The sequence below is a fragment of the Schistocerca serialis genome, chromosome 4 (assembly GCF_023864345.2).
Source record: "Schistocerca serialis cubense isolate TAMUIC-IGC-003099 chromosome 4, iqSchSeri2.2, whole genome shotgun sequence".
Taxonomy (NCBI): Eukaryota; Metazoa; Arthropoda; class Insecta; order Orthoptera; family Acrididae; genus Schistocerca; species Schistocerca serialis.
The window spans coordinates 275,251,921-275,269,637 of NC_064641.1; the positions used below are offsets into that span (position 1 = coordinate 275,251,921).

Here is a 17,717-nt window from a genome sequence, read left to right on the forward strand (position 1 = left end):
AGAAAGTAAAGGGGAGGCGATGAATAGAGGGGAGGAGGAGGTGGAGAGAAAGAAGGTGGAGGAGGAGGTGGACAGATAGAAGGGGAGACTGAGAGAGTGCTTGGGAGAAGGAATTACAGAAGGAAGGAAGAGGTGATGAAGGAGCAGGTGGACAAATGGGGAGGCGCAGATTGAGAGAGGAAGGTTGAGAAAGAGATGACAGTGGGAGGGACATTAGGATATGATCAGATAGGGGGGGGGGGGTGGAGGAGATGGGTACAGAGAGCAGGTGATGGAGATCGACTGAGAGAGTGCAAGGAGGACACGGACTAGTAGAAGACTGGAAATATATACCTGAGCAATGCCAGCTACTAAGCTAGTGATGTACTGAAGAACGGCAAATGCTACTCGCTCTAGTACCTTTCCGCCTCAGTGGCCTGCCCGGAGAACGCTATGACGGTACGCACGGCGCCCAGCACCTCGGAGGCGATGGAGCCGGCCTTGGCGTATTCTTCGAGCTCGCGGCGCGCCAGGCGGGACGAGATGATGTTGATGGTGACCATGGCGATCATGGTGATGGGCAACGAGATGAGGCAGATGAGTGCCAGCTCCCAGCCCTTGACAAGCGCCAGCACCAGGCTGCCCACGAAACCCAGCAGCAGGTGCAAGAACATGGCCACCTTCTCGCCCATGCCCTCCTCCAGTTTCAGCAGGTCCCTGCAAACGCACAGCGCAATAAGTACAGTCACAGTAGGAGATCAAGCACTCGTAAAGAACTGTGATACTTTGATGGAAGATAGCAATAGTAGACATGTAAAACAACCATAGGCTACTGTAACCGTGATAAGTGTAGGCTACGGTAGTATTCCTAGTAGCTTTGGTCTGTTAAGGTCATACCGGCGTTACCTGTGCGCTGGGTGTGTTGCGTGCCTGTAGGTCGTTACCTCATAACGATCGCATTCTTTACGTATGCAATCAGCGTCTTACAAGATTCTCCTAAAAACCAGAATCAGTGAACCATCTAGAAACTGAGTGAATATATATATAAAGGGCAGGGTAACGTATTGAAAATTCTTATTCAACGTAGCTTAAGAATAAATAATATTTACAATAATACTGAAATTGTCAACGTTAAATCAGGTTTTATTTGAAAATTATTATTTTGTGATGTGAAACAGAGGGATGTTGTAGTAAAAATAAATAAAACAATACACATTTATCATACAGCGCTAAAAACACATCTTCCTCAACAAAAAGCTAAAATAAAAAGAAAGAAACACAAAACAAAATATGTCAAACATCGCTTCAATACTTCGTCAAACTTACATAAAACATGTTTCCGCTGTTCGTAAATAACTTTCACATTTATCAGTAACAATAGGAAAGTTTTGCCTTTGATCAAGATGAGGGACGTTCTGTTGACTACAATATAACGACAATAATTATAAGTACTTTGTATGTTTGTGCATGTAAACTGTACTTGCATCAAAAGTAATTGCTTTTGTTATATGAAAGCACAGAGTTTACGTGATCAACTAATTTTTATTACTTTCAAAAGGCAATTTATGGAAGAATATAAAGCACACAAAGGACTAGCACTGAATCATGTTCGGTTCTAACTACGTGTAAAAAAAAAAAACAACCAAACAAAGGAAAAACAACAAAGATAAGTCGTTGGCTTTCATTTTATTCCTTACATGTTCATTGAAGTTTCTTTCCCTACAATTCTACCAATACTACAGGTAATCCTACCATTGACTATGTCATTTATACAGTGCACCAAAAATACCGAAGTGTAGTTTTGGTATAGAGCAGTTTTGAACAATAACGGTCAAAAGACACATCCACTGAATGGTAGGCACTCCTGCAGTAGCCTAATAATGAGTTCAACCGTATGATAAATTGTAAATTACATTTAAATCATCACCTGAACTGAAATTTCCTGATGAATTGAAACTTTGGGCCAGAACCTGTCTTTCCCAGGCAATGCTATTACCATGTGTGCTATCCAGGACCCGCACTCACAGCTTTAGTTCGGAAAATAGGTAGTGGAGGAAGGGAAACTGTGACAGTGGGTCATGAAGTGTGCGTAGTTATCTGTGTCGGTAAGAGGCAAGCTCAGCACACTGTTTTAATTAGTCACAAATTTTCAAAATAGCGCACACTTCACGGCAGAATGTAATGTTCACTCTGGAAATCATTTCAGCTGCTGCTAAGATAGTTGCTTTAATTTCACAACTGATTTCGCTGAAAAATGGTTCAAATGGCTCTGAGCACTATGGGACTTAACATCTACGGTCATCAGTCCCCTAGAACTTAGAACTACTTAAACCTAACTAACCTAAGGACGGCACACAATACCCAGTCATCACGAGGTAGAGAAAATCCCTGACCCCGCCGAGAATCGAACCCGGGAACCCGGGCGTGGGAAGCGAGAACGCTACCGCACGACCACGAGCTGATTTCGCCGAAACCTGGAGTCATTCGGCACATATTGTTTTAACCAGACGGAACTCTTTTGTCCAGCCTTAGCTGTGGATTTTGTCATTGATCTAGGACAGGGCTCATCTAACTAGAACACATGAAATATTAGCTCATTTTATGACATTAATAAACGCGGATGATGCTGTAGTATACAGAGAAGTTGCAGCATTAGAAAATTATAGCGAAATGCAGGAAGATCTGCAGCGGATAGGCACTTGGTGCTCGGAGTGGCAACTGACCCTTAACATAGACAAATGTAATGTATTGCGAATACATAGAAAGAAGGATCCTTTATTGTATGATTATATGATAGCGGAACAAACACTGGTAGCAGTTACTTCTGTAAAATATCTGGGAGTATGCGTGCGGAACGATTTGAAGTGGAATCATCATATAAAATTAATTGTTGGTAAGGCGGGTACCAGGTTGAGATTCATTGGGAGAGTGCTTAGAAAATGTAGTCCATCAACAAAGGAGCTGGCTTACAAAACACTCGTTCGACCTATACTTGAGTATTGCTCATCAGTGTGGGATCCGTACCAGATCGGTTTGACGGAGGAGATAGAGAAGATCCAAAGAAGAGCGGCGCGTTTCGTCACAGGGTTATTTGGTAACCGTGATAGCGTTACGGAGATGTTTAATAAACTCAAGTGGCAGACCCTGCAAGAGAGGCGCTCTTCATCGCGGTGTAGCTTGCTCGCCAGGTTTCGAGAGGGTGCGTTTCTGGATGAGGTATCGAATATATTGCTTCCCCCTACTTATACCTCCTGAGGAGATCACGAATGTAAAATTAGAGAGATTAGAGCGCGCACGGAGGCTTTCAGACAGTCGTTCTTCCAGCGAACCATACGCGACTGGAACAGGAAAGGGAGGTAATGACAGTGGCACGTAAAGTGCCCTCCGCCACACACCGTTGGGTGGCTTGCGGAGTATAAATGTAGATGTAGATGTAGAAGATTTACTTAACTTTGGAGCACCTCTTTGCCACAGCAGTTAACGATAATTTACAATTGTCATGGACAATCAAAGTATCAGTTGATGCACTAACTGTCCTCTTGATGTACAATGTTCAAGATTTTCCATGGTACAAGTTCATTAGAAACTTGAACAACTCTTCGATCCTACACTAAGATGTTTTTCAGATGAGGTCAAGAACTGGGCAGAGCTCTTGTATGCTCGAGACTATATTGACCTCAGCGTGGGCGTGCTGATATGCTGGGGGATGGGGGGAGGGAAGGGAAGTGAGGTCTCCTGGGGTCCCTCCCATTGGTTGTCGCGGATTGCAGCGAGACGTCGCTAATGTCTGTGTTATCGATTAGTATTGCCGAATTTTTGTGTGGTACCATATGTATCAATATAATTTTGATAGCTATATACTGTGGTATTTTAAGATGCTACCGCTATGCCTGTGAGTGGACATGTGGCTGCTCCTTCAGCAAGGTCCGAGCAGGCACACGGGGGGAGGGGTTTATTAGCCATTGGGAGCTCCAACGTTAGGTGGGTGATGGAGCCCCTTAGCGGAAAGGTCGGGGGAGAAGGCCAGTGTTCACTCTGTCTGCTTGCCAGGGGGTCTCATCCGAGATGTGGAGGAGGCCCTACCGGCGGCGATAGAGAGCACTGGGTGCACCCGACTGCAAATTGTTGCTCATGTCGGCACCAATGACTCCTGCCGTCTGGGTTCCGAGGTCATCCTCAGTTCGTACAGGCGGTTGGCGGAATTGGTGAAGGTGGAAAGCCTCGCTCGCGGGGTAGAATCAGAGCTAACTATTTGTAGTATCGTTCACAAAACCGATCGCGGTCCTCTGGTTTGGAGCCGAGTAAAAGGCTTAAACCAGAGGCTCAGACGATTCTGCAGAGATCTGGGGTGCAAATTTCTCGACCTCCGCTATCGGGTGGAGAAATGTAGGGCCCCTCTGAATAGGGCAGGCGTGCACTACACGCCGGAAGCGGCTACAAGGGTAGCGGAGTACGTGTGGAGTGCACATGGTTTTTTTTTAGGTTAGATAATTCCCTCCCTAGGCCCCACAAGACGCCTCCTGAGACGCGGCAAGGTAGGAGTAGGCAAAATTCAACAGGGAATAACAATATTAATGTGCTAATAGTAAACTGCAGAAGCGTCTATAGAAAGGTCCCAGAACTGCTCTCATTAATAAACGGTCACAACGCCCATATAGTATTAGGGACAGAAAGTTGGCTGAAACCAGACGTAAACAGTAATGAAATCCTAAACTCAGATTGGAATGTATACCGCAGAGACAGGCTGGACAGTGAAGGGGGAGGCGCGTTTATAGCGATAAGAAGTGCAATAGTATCGAAGGAAATTGACGGAGATCCGAAATGTGAAATGATTTGGGTGAAGGTCACGGTTAAAGCAGGCTCAGACATGGTAACTGGATGTCTCTATAGGCCCCCTGGCTCAGCAGCTGTTGTGGCTGAGAACCTGAAAGATAATTTGGAAAATATTTCGAGTAGATTTCCCCACCATGTTATAGTTCTGGGTGGAGATTTTAATTTGCCGGATATAGACTGGGAGACTCAAACGTTCATAACGGGTGGCAGGAACAAAGAATCCAGTGAAATTTTTTTAAGTGCTTTATCTGAAAACCACCTTGAGCAGTTAAACAGGAAACCGACTTGTGGCGATAACATATTAGACCTTCTGGTGACAAACAGTCCCGAACTATTTGAAACAGTTAATGCAGAACAGGGAATCAGCTCTACCGTGTCTTCCTTCACCGTCGGCGTTGTCGTTGTTTCCGTGAGACACCGTTATACCAAGAGGAAAGGCGCGTCGATCTTTGAGCATGAGATATGATGACCTTAAGCCATTGACAACACACAACGGTCACGGTAGCACCTGGTTCCAGAATAGCTGCAGTAGTTAAGATCTACGAACTATCCCCTCTTGACCAGGTCCCCAAAACTTAACTCGTAACGAGATTCCTTCAAAGCAAATTGTCATAATGATCGTCTATAAAGGCTTCGTACAACGAGAAGAAATGTTACAGTCTATGGAATAATAACAGATACGACCAAACTGTCTTGTCTCTTCTGCTTTATTTAACATAACTTCGTTCACAGTTTCATTTCGCATTCACCACTCATTCACCGAAACCCTTTGATGAACAGTTTTGGTTGCTTGACACCAACAGTCAATGATAATGATACAGCTTTTCTCCTTTTTATAAATTGAAGCCCGCCCTCCGCGATATAATTAAAAAAAACCGGTCTCAATACCGCGTCCCTCGTGAGATGCGAATAGGCTTATCCCGAAATTGACCGCCCTGTAGGTGTACTCAATTTAATGACCACACTTCGCTGTCCGCTATTTCGCGTAACTGAATGTCCATTTGTTAGTCTGATTATACACAGTAGCTATTTAAAATTCGCCCCTATATTTTTCACAACGCACAATTAGCACTTCGTTACTTGTTTTTTTTTTTTTTTTTCTAAGAGTAAACGGACAAAAAAAAGACGACGTATCATCGGCTTAGTCGATATAAAGCAAAACACTTTAATATGCCCAATTTTACCTCTTCTTATAGGATCGGCTACCTTACTCATTAATTTACTACATATTATTTCCAATAACGCTGAACAGGTATCGCCGTTATATTTTAATTGTATTCAAAAGCATGTTACTACTATTATGACCGACCAAATCGTAACAAATCGCGCGGCGTGCGTTTTTAACGATAACTTTACGCTATTCAAGTTCCGTTACAGCTATCTTGACTCGTAATGTTACACAGCGATCATAAAGCGGTTACGGCATCGATGACTTCAGCCGTAATTTGAAATATTAAAAAAGGTAGGAAGATTTTTCTGTTTAGCAAAAGTGACAAAAAGCAGATTACAGAGTACCTGACGGCTCAACACAAAAGTTTTGTCTCAAGTAGAGATAGTGTTGAAGATCAGTGGACAAAGTTCAAAACCATGGTACAATATGCGTTACATGAGTATGTGCCAAGCAAGATCGTAAGAGATGGAAAAGAGCCACCGTGGTACATCAACCGAGTTAGAAAACTGCTGCGGAAGCAAAGGGAACTTCACAGCAAACATAAACATAGCCAAAGCCTTGCAGACAAACAAAAATTACGCGAAGCGAAATGTAGTGTGAGGAGGGCTATGCGAGAGGCGTTCAATAAATTTTAAAGTTCTATGTACTGACTTGGCAGAAAATCCTAAGAAATTTTGGCCTTATGTCAAAGCGGTAGGTGGATCAAAACAAAATGTCCAGACACTCTGTGACCAAAATGGTACTGAAACAGAGGATGACAGACTAAAGGCCGAAATACTAAATGTCTTTTTCCAAAGCTGTTTCACAGAGGAAGACTGCACTGTAGTTCCTTCTCTAGATTGTCGCACAAATGACAAAATGGTAGATATCGAAATAGTATCGAAATTATCTGTTCCATCGCTCAGTGAACATGAAAGCACGAAAAACTGAAAACGACAGAGAGAAGATCGAATTACTAAATTCGGTCTTTTGAAATTGTATCACGAGTGCCGAAATGGCAGATACTGAGGTAATCGATTGTAGAATAAAAAACCAATAACAATCGCTTTGCACTGGAAAAGCATCAGGACCAGACTCATCTAAGTTCCTACAGAGATTGTGTGAAAAAACTTGTTCCCCTTCTAGCAGCAGTTTATCGTAGTTCGCTGAAGCAACGAAGGGTACCTAGCGAATGGAAATCAGCGCAGATCATTCCCGTTTTCAAGAAGGGTCGTAGAAAAGATGCATGTAATTATGGCCTATATCGCTGACGTCAGTCTGTTGTAGAATAATGCACATCTACATCTACAACAATGTGCATACTCCGCAAGCCACCGTATGGTGCGTGGCGGAGGGTGCGCTGTACCATTACTAGTCATTTCCTTTCCTGTTTCACTCGTAAACGGAGCAAGCGAAAACGAATGCCTGTACGCTTCTGAACAAGCCCTAATCTCTCTAATAGTGTCTTCACGGACCTTACGCAAAATGATCGTTGCCGGCAGTATGGCCCTGAGCACTATGGGACTCAACTGCTGTGGTCATTAGTCCCCTAGAACTTAGAACTACTTAAACCTAACTAACCTAAGGACATGACACACATCCATGCCCGAGGCAGAATTCGAACCTGCGACCGTAGCAGTCGCACGGTTCCGGACTGCGCGCCTAGAACCGCGAGACCACCGTGGCCAGCTGCCGGCAGTAGAATTATTCTTCAGTTCCCCTCTAATGTCGGTTTTCTGAATTTCCTCAATAGTGCTCCTCGTAAAGAACGTCGCCTTCCCTCCAGTGATTCTCATTTGAGTTCCTGAAGCATCTCTGTGACACTTGCGTATTGTTCGAACCTTCCGATAACAAATCTAGCAGCCCGCCTCTGAACTGATTCGATGTCATCCTTTAAATCAAATCTGGTGCGGATCCCAAACACTCGAACAGTACTCAACAATGGGTCGCACTACTGTCTTATATGCGATCTGTTTTACACATGAACCACACCTTTACAGCTGAACCACGCCTTCTTTAAATTCTTCCAGGGAACCGAGGTCGACCAGTCATCTTCCCTGCTACAGTTCTTATAAAGTCCTTTAATTTCATATTCCTTTGCAACGTTACGCTTAGATCTTTTGTAACGCCGGAAATGCATATCCTCCGATTTCCATCTATTGTACCATAATTTTTTCCTTATTTTGTTACCTGAAGATATAACATTTCTGTGTCTTTATATATTGTAATTGTTTTACTATTTGTATATATATATATATATATATATATATATATATATATATATATATATATATATGCATTTATGTCGATGTATAATTGGTTTGTATTGTAAATATTATTTGTATTTTACGCTGGGTCTTGCCTAGGGAAAACTATGCTATCGAACGAATACATCGATAGGTCGTGTGAAGAACGAAAGTGTGTAGGATCTTTGGTAGTGTTAACTCTGCCGCGTGGAGCGCGGGCAGCGAGAGAGTCTGGCTGGAGTAGTGCGGTTGAGCAGGTGTGTTGTGTGACGCTCCCGCGAGTTGCCGCGCTTTCGGGGTTTGGCAGCATGTAATTGCGCTCGACTGGCTATAATAGTTTCTAGCACGGTGTCGCGGACGGGAAGCATTAGCTGGCACACATCAAGAGCCCGTTTCGCCTGGTGACCGTGTCGAGAAGAAGGCGCGCCAGCATCTAGCTTCTGCAACAGCGACGGCCGACAATGAGTGACTGTCGCCACCTCCTAGATCGACGACTTCAAGCTTTCAATCAACCAACAAGGAAGACTAAAAGCACGTAAAGTTTTAGAACTGTATGGCAGACCTCAGCTTTTCAAAATGGTCCATTTTGATAACTAAATTACAGCAACGTAGCATGAACCTTTGTTGCTCATTGTCCCAATTACATTACTAAGCAGGGTCCCTTCATTTTCCGGAATGAACCCGAGTGTTGTTGAAATTCAAACGCCAGCATAATTCGATTTCACTGCTTTAATTTCAAAGTTCAGTTAAGGTATTCATAGCTGGCTACAGTATTTAGATTACACAAGCACAAATTAAGAGTGCGAGTTTTGTTACCGTATTTTAGCTTACCTGTGACTGCAGCTCAGCTTGGTACGTACTAAATTTTACTATTGTTAATTGTTCAGAATCATTTAATTGAAGTTCAAAGTTAAATCTCTTATTTCTAAATTGCGTAGATTCAAGTTGCTTTTGAAATGATTGTTGAGGTAGTCCAAGACTAACCGTATTTTACTGGATTTCGATATGCTTCAGAAAGAAAGCTCACTATTAACTTCAGTCACTAAATTAACTTTCGATTTTCCAGTTTTGTTAATTCTTTTGCTAAATTAATTCAGAGTGTAGCGAAATTTATTACTTCTGACAAACTTTCAGTTTTCACACTTCATGTGTCAATTTTCAGTTGCCACGCTTCTAGTGCTAATTATATGTGTAATAACCTTTCTTTTTCAGTTACTATAATAATTGTTCATAGGACCGGCGACCGTAATTTCCCCCAAATCTCAAATATCTAATTACCGCTAGTTAACTGTTAACGTAACGGCCGCACATTTACTTTCTTTATTAACTTTACCCCTTTCAAAATTAATTTCCACCAGTTTCATTGGCATTTTTCCTTTCATTTAGATGTAACCCTTTCCTCCCTCTTTACCGACAGATTAACTTCGGTGACGATTGCTTTTCCCAAATTTCCATTAGGTACACGCGGTTTAATTTTTCACTGTCATTAAGGTCGATAAGTGAGGGGGAGGTTACACGTGGCGACCTGGTGACAGGACAATCTTCAGATTTGAGGTTATTTTGGACACGAATTTTGCATTGTGCAAATCTCACAACAAAGTACTTGTTACGAATAGGTCGTTACGTCAGCGAGAATATTAGTGTGAGGAATCCTAATTAGATTTGAGATTTGGCATTTATATTGAAAATTATTAAAATGAGTGAAGGCAACAATTGCCAAAATTTGGTAGACTTGGATACGGAACAATCGGTCGAACAGTGGGAAACGCGCACCGCGGTACCCATTGTTCAGGGGCAGGCGGCTAGCATGAAAGACGCGACCGCCGAAACGCAACAAAGAGCAGAAATGGAATTCCAAACTTTAGAAAATGTTTCGGAATCAGAAGTGAAAATCAAATCGGAATCCCTTGATGACGAATACGGGGTGACAATTAAAGAGGAAGCCGCTACTGAAGTAAAACCGGTAGTTTCCGAGAATTTAACTGATTTATTGAATGTTTTGATTAACGAAATCAAGAGTCAATCGGCAGAAATTAAAGCTCTGTCTGCCAAGCAAGAATATCAGGCTGCCAAGCAAGAAGCTCAGGCTGCCAAGCAAGAAGCTCAGGCTGCCAAGCAAGAAGCTCAAGCTGCCAAGCAAGAAGCTCAGGCTGCCAAGCAAGAAGCTCAGTTTGAAAAAACTGAACGAAAGCTAGACAATCAGAACGAAGCTATTACTGTTGTTAACAACAATGTTGGAGTTGTTAACACAAAAGTTGATAAAATCAAAGAAGATATTGTTGTGATTAATACCGAAATCGGTAATCTTAAACAGGAAATGATAAGCGTTCAGGCGGAAATTGCGAGCATAAATACTCGTTTTGATTCCGAAATTACCAGAATCGAGAAAAGTGTAGGAGAAGCAGTTGCTCCGATAATCGAGAATAAGGTGACGGAACAAGTTCAATTAGTGAAAAAAGAGGATCAAAAGAAGGTGGAAACTTTAAAGGCTTTAGTATCCGAAGTAGATACCAAAGTGACGAAGCAGGCTAATACCTGCGAAGAAAAAAAAGGGAAGTAGAAACGCTTGTGACAACCACTTGCCACATAATTACGTGAGTTTCGGAATTAGAAAAGAAACTTGACGAAAAACAGAGCTATGTGCCAATCTGTGCTTATAGTTCGGAATTGTTGACGAAAGAGGAGCGGTTCGACCCCTTGAAAAAAGGCGGTATACACCCGACGGATTTCATTAAAAATTGTGAAAGAGTTTTACCCAGATCATGGACTAATGAGAGAAAAATTAATGCGGTTATTGATGTGTTGACTGGTGATGCCAAGCGTTGGGGCTTAAACCTCAACATTACGAACCTGACTTTTGACGAGTTTAAAAATTTGTTTCTAGCTGAATACTGGTCAGAGCAAAAACAGCAAAGTGTCTGGCGCGAATTTGCCATATCGAGGCCTTTCGATGCGAATTCGCGCGGCTCGTTGAAGGAGTTTTGTGAGGGCTGGATCCGCAAGTTGGAATATTTGCGTGATCGCCGCACGGAATCCGAAATAGTCTGGGAACTCTACAAGAAGCTTCCATATGATACAAAACGCTACGTAGGAAGCAATTACAGGACAATCAATGATTTCCTGGAAAGAGTTGAGGACGAGGACAATTGGCGCAATAATCGCGATAGTGGTAGATGCCGTGGTAACAACAACGGCCGGCCGCGGTGGTCTCGCGGTTTTAGGCGCCCAGTCCGGAACCGCGCGACTGCTACGGTCGCAGGTTCGAATCCTGCCTCGGGCATGGATGTGTGTGATGTCCTTAGGTTAGTTAGGTTTAACTAGTTCTAAGTTCTAGAGGACTGATGACCACGGCTGTTAAGTCCCATAGTGCTCAGAGCCAGCCAACAACAACGGGTACCACAGCAACCACAACAACGATAACCATGGGAATAATGCGTACCGCAACCATGGCAGCAATAACAATAATGGTTCGGACCGTAATAACAATCGGTACAATGCAAATAATAACAGGAATGACGGAAACCAGTATCATACTAACGTGATACGGGCTTCACAGGATAGTAATAACGCGAGAGGGTGCGATAAGCCGCCTCAGCAGCATTCGGGGAGCAGATCTGCTGGGACGAGACAGGGAAACCATTAGCCGCGCCGGTGAGGGGCCCACCGGGCGTGGAGAAATTTTGGAGGCCCAATAACAGGAGAAAACCCAGGTGTCGTCGTTACGAAAATTCCGTATGGAATATTCAACGGTGGGAGAGTATGCCAGTGTTAAGAGAATGGAGTGCGCCCACAAGTAGTAGATCAGCTGTGGACACGGCAGTAGAAAATACGTTCACTGTCAGTGAGAACAATTTAAGTAGTGTTCCGGAAATCGATTATAAAGTGACGGCTGTAAAAGCCACAGTGGAACTGGAGATTGAGTTTAAGAATGATTCGCAAGTGTTGAGAGAAGATCAGATGTCGGATAACACGTACGTCATCGAGCGAGGGGATGCAGAGAGGGATGAGGTCTGGTTAAGGCAGTTCGGTCGCTTATACGACGAACTAAGAGATTATAGGGGCCTGTACGGGAGAAGTATTTATGGAGAACGTGGGCAGGATTTGCCGCGTCTCGTCTCACAGGAAGATAGTATTTGTGAAGTGATAGAAAGTTCTGGCCCTAACCGGCAGACTTTACTAGAAATAGTTGATGTTAATGGGGAGCACGAGCAAGATTCGTCGTGTTTCGTCCCGCAGGAGTTGGATGTTGAAGTAGTAACGGAAAGTTCTGGCCCTAACCGGCAGACTTTACCGAAAGTTATAGTGGTAGAAATAGCCGACCCATCCGACGCAAACCTCCAGTTTAAACATTGCGAGAGTATTAAGGAGAAAGATTGCGAAAATTTTAGTGATAGCCGGACACGATTGGTAGAAAAGCACATAGATTACAGCGTGTATGAGGTTACAGCTGGCATTATACGGTCAGACGATAGCAGTGTGGGTTGCGCAGATCAAGAGAAAGTAATTGCAGATACTACTGGGCACATTCCTCCAGGTAGATTGGCAGATGAGATCAATCTGGCCAAAGAGGAATCAACGAAGGTGACAATTAGTGAATTGATAGCAAAGCAACACTCACTAGATGACGAGTTACAGGAAAAGGTTTCGGTATTGGAGGCGAAGCTACAGACTAAGCCTCAGGACAAACGTGTTGAAATTAAAACTGTATGTGAACAGAGGCTGAAAAAGCCGCCAGATAAGCCGGATTTGGGATCAAAGCCGGATGGTTTTTTTCTGGAATGACCTGGATGTAGACGAGGATTTACTGTGGGAAAATAAAGAAACAGTCGAGGACAAGTGTAGACAGATAGTAGTGTCTGTTAATATGCACGATCTACAACTAAACGTGTTGATTGACACCGGTGCAGAATTGAGTGCTGTATCTGGGAAAATATTTGAGTTACTGAAAGACAGACCTGGCATCGTAGTTATGCCAGTAAAAGGGGTGAAAATTATCGGTGCTACTGGGAAGGCCAGCAAACCGGTCACAGAACAGATATTTGTCAAGTTCGAGATATGTGGGGCACGATTTGAACAAGAGTTTGTCGTCGTGCCAGACTTAACTACGGAAGTAATTATCGGGTTAGATTGGCTATTAAAGTACCGTGCAGTGATTAATTGCGAAAGCAAAACTTTGACATGTACGTCACAAGATAAAATAATAATAGTTAGTTTTGAAGAGGCAGGAGACGGTGTGCATAGGCAACACCAGCCTATACACATTGTTAACTGGCCGGATGCCATTGACGTAGGTATGAATTTGAACTACTGAAGCGTGAGGAATCTCGGCATTGACAATAGTGTAGAAAGTGAATTGGAAACTATTGTAGACGGTGTGTCAAACGTAACACACGAACAAAGACGAGGCCTATATGAAGTAATAATGAGGAATAAGAGTGTGTTTCCAGACAAACCGAGTATTGGTGTGAAAAAAGATCGTTTGCGAGAAGTAATTAAACTAAAAGCCGATGCTCCCATACGTCGTCATGACGCTAAAGCGCGTTTTGCTAAGTTTGCAATCGGAGACTTAGTACTTGTAAAAGCTCATGAGAAATCTAGCGAGATAGGCAATGAAATCTCGAAATTTAAGTTTGTTTATAATGGACCATATAAAGTCATTGGTATACCTCACACAAATGCTTATTGCTTAGAGTATCCGAGCTCTGGAAAACTATTAGGTATACGGAAAATTGTAGACTTGAAATTGTACCAGCCTAGGATCGATTGGTACCACACAATGGGTAATTTGTACAGTATGTAAATATACAGTGTAAGATTTAAGGTTTGCTTGATTGCCATGCTTTTGCCTGACCGAGAGGACATTAAAGAAGTTGTAATTAATAAGTAATTAATTTTGACTGAATGATTTAAGAGGAATTGATTAATAATCATTTGAAAAATCCAAGCTGCTGGTTTAAGTTTTCAGCTGAGGCACTGTAGATTAAGGAATGTAAATATGATTTTGTAACTAGCTGTAAGATTTCATGAACGTGTGTTTTACTAGTCATTGCCGATGTACTTAGGCGCAGTTTTAAGTTTCAGGCTAGTACATGCGTATGATGACGGACAGTGCTGAGTTATCCACTGTGATAATGTTAATGGACTCCTTGAGATTACTCGGGAGTGAGTTTTTCCGAAAGAATTCAGTGAAACGGACGTTCTGGAAATGCCGTTACAAGGGCGAGTGAGATCAAGCGTGCCGCACAGGGGGCGCAACAATACTGGCGAGGCGGTGCCGCTGTCGGCATTTGTGCCGCTGTCGGCATTATTTGTACTTGCGAGTACGGAAGGCGGAGTTGTTTTTCTTCCCGGACAGCTGATGTGAAAGAATTCTGTTGTCAATATTTATGGTTTTTTCGATCTGCTGAATATTATTTTCTTGTTTACCGTTAATTGGACTCCCATGACGAGAATATTAATTATGAAAAGATTACATAAAAATGTGTATAATATGTAATTAATAATTAATTTGCGTATTTTGATCTATCTGTTTTTATGACCATGTACTCTGATTAATTTTGTAAACAGTATTCCATTTCTTGATAGTGTTACGAATTTTGACGATATTGGAATAGCTAAACCATTTTCTATGTTTTCGATGAATTTTAGTATGTTGTCAACCTGTTTTATTTTGTGCAAGATGACAGAGTGCAATAAGATATGGAGTGTCTCCACTCAATTATTATGGTCTAAAAAATTGATTTATGCTTAATTAGACGAATGCTAAATTTTGATGATGTTTTGAGCATATGTATTTCCGCTGTTTCTTTTTTGGGACGTTTTCTGAATCTGTTTAGGTTACACAAACATCCTCAGACAATGTGGGGCACGTGTAACGACGGAAATGCATATCCTCCGATTTCCATCTATTGTACCATAATTTTTTCCTTATTTTGTTACCTGAAGATATAACATTTCTGTGTCTTTATATATTGTAATTGTTTTACTATTTGTATATATATATATATATATATATATATATATATATATATATATATATATATATATATATATTTATGCATTTATGTCGATGTATAATTGGTTTGTTTTGTCAATATTATTTGTATTTTACGCTGGGTCTTGCCTAGGGAAAACTATGCTATCGAACGAATACATCGATAGGTCGTGTGAAGAACGAAAGTGTATAGGATCTTTGGTAGTGTTAACTCCGCCGCGTGGAGCGCGGGCAGCGAGAGAGTCTGGCTGGAGTAGTGCGGTTGAGCAGGTGTGTTGTGTGACGCTCCCGCGAGTTGCCGCGCTTTTGGGGTTTGGCAGCATGTAATTGCGCTCGACTGGCTATAATAGTTTCTAGCACGGTGTCACGGACGGGAAGCATTAGCTGGCACACATCAAGAGCCCGTTTCGCCTGGTGACCGTGTCGAGAAGAAGGCGCGCCAGCATCCAGCTTCTGCAACAGCGACGGCCGACAATGAGTGACTGTCGCCACCTCCTCGATCGACGACTTCAAACCTTCAATCAACCAACAAGGAAGACTAAAAGCACGTAAAGTTTTAGAACTGTATGGCAGACCTCAGCTTTTCAAAATGGTCCATTTTGATAACTAAATTACAGCAACGTAGCATGAACCTTTGTTGCTCATTGTCCCAATTGCATTACTAAGCAGGGTCCCTTCCTTCTCCGGAATGAACCCGAGTGTTGTTGAAATTCAAACGCCAGCATAATTCGATTTCACTGCTTTAATTTCAAAGTTCAGTTAAGGTATTCATAGCTGGCTACAATATTTAGATTACACAAGCACAAATTAAGAGTGCGAGTTTTGTTACCGTATTTTAGCTTACCTGTGACTGCAACTCAGCTTGGTACGTACTAAATTTTACTATTGTTAATTGTTCAGAATCATTTAATTGAAGTTCAAAGTTAAATCTCTTATTTCTAAATTGCGTAGATTCAAGTTGCTTTTGAAATGATTGTTGAGGTAGTCCAAGACTAAAGGTATTTTACTGAATTTCGATGTGCTTCAGAAAGAAAGCTCACTATTAACTTCAGTCACTAAATTAACTTTCGATTTTCCGGTTTTATTAATTCTTTTGCTAAGTTAAGTCAGAGTGTAGCGAAATTTATTACTTCTGACAAACTTTCAGTTTTCACACTACACGTGTCAACCTTCAGTTGCCACGCTTCTAGTGCTAATTATATGTGTAATAACCTTTCTTTTTCAGTTACTATAGTAATTGTCCATAGGACTGGCGACCGTAATTTCCCTCAAATCTCAAATATCTAATTACCGCTAGTTAATTGTTAACGTAATGGCCGCACATTTACTTTCTTTATTAACTTTACCCCTTTTCAAAATTAATTTCCACCAGTTTCATTGGCATTTTTCCTTTCATTTAGATGTAACCCTTTCCTCCCTCTTTACCGACAGATTAACTTCGGTGACGATTGCTTTTCCCAAATTTCCATTAGGAACACGCGGTTTAATTTTTCACTGTCATTAAGGTCGATAAGTGAGGGGGAGGTTACACTTTTACGTGACATTACTGTGTCAAGCAGCACACTTCTAATATTTTACTCAAGCGTTTTGGGTTGTTCTTCCTACTCATCTGCCTTAACTTACATTTCTCTACGTTTAGAGACAGCTACCAATCATCACACCAACTAGAAGTTTTGTCGAAGTCGTGTTGTATTCTCCTGCAATCACTCAACGATGACACCTGCCAATACTTGATGGTGTTAGGACAGCAACCAGCCACAAATTTACTTTGAGTTCCTTTATTCAAAGGGAACATTTACCGATTTCGAATCGTTGTGATTCAACATCAGACGGTTTACACGCTTTCTTTATGGCATTTGGTGTGTTTTTATAGATTAATTGTCCTAAAATATAAATGAAACATAATTATAAACACGCCACACACTGATGGTTGCGTTACAGATTTTCTTTGCATGTGACTTACGTGAAACGTCGGTTTCGAGTGTTTGTTTCCATAACGTTCGTCCAATCGATGTAAATGCATTCCCACTGCATCCTCGTTGTTGCACATGTAACAGTTCTCACTGTACACTTTAGATTTGTAGCTGAGATCATTTCAGCCACGCACCACATGTTTCGATACATACAAAGAGCTTACAAACATATGAGTATCACAGATGCTATGATATATCGTAACATTTGACGATGATGTCCTATGTTTGGAAAGGATCATATATTCATTTACAAAACTGTAATGCCTTTTACATTAGTACAGAGACATTGAATTTTTTTTGTTGCTAAATTAATTATAAAATTTTTTATATATATTTAGAACTGTATAGGTAAAATAGTATATTATTTTATTACATTTGGCATCATGAGAATTATAGTAACATATAACTTTGCTACTTGATCTGCAGATAGGTGTATTAATATTATTTGCTTTGGAGGCTGGAAAGTAATTTTTGGAAATTTTTCAGGAAAGGGGAGTTAGCTAACTCTGTTTGTTCGTTAAGGATATAGTCTGGGGTGCTGT

General features: G+C 41.8%; 1 protein-coding gene across 1 annotated transcript in view; it reads right to left on the reverse strand.

The window, feature by feature from the left end:
- LOC126474393 (ATP-dependent translocase ABCB1-like) overlaps positions 1-17,717 on the reverse strand; it is a gene marked incomplete at its 3' end in the record, with an annotated part of 166,238 nt that overhangs the window by 124,120 nt on the left and 24,401 nt on the right. The window contains exon 6 of the mRNA XM_050101861.1: positions 400-696. Within this exon, the coding sequence (XP_049957818.1) occupies positions 400-696 (297 nt within the window). The remainder of the gene's footprint in view (positions 1-399; positions 697-17,717) is intronic.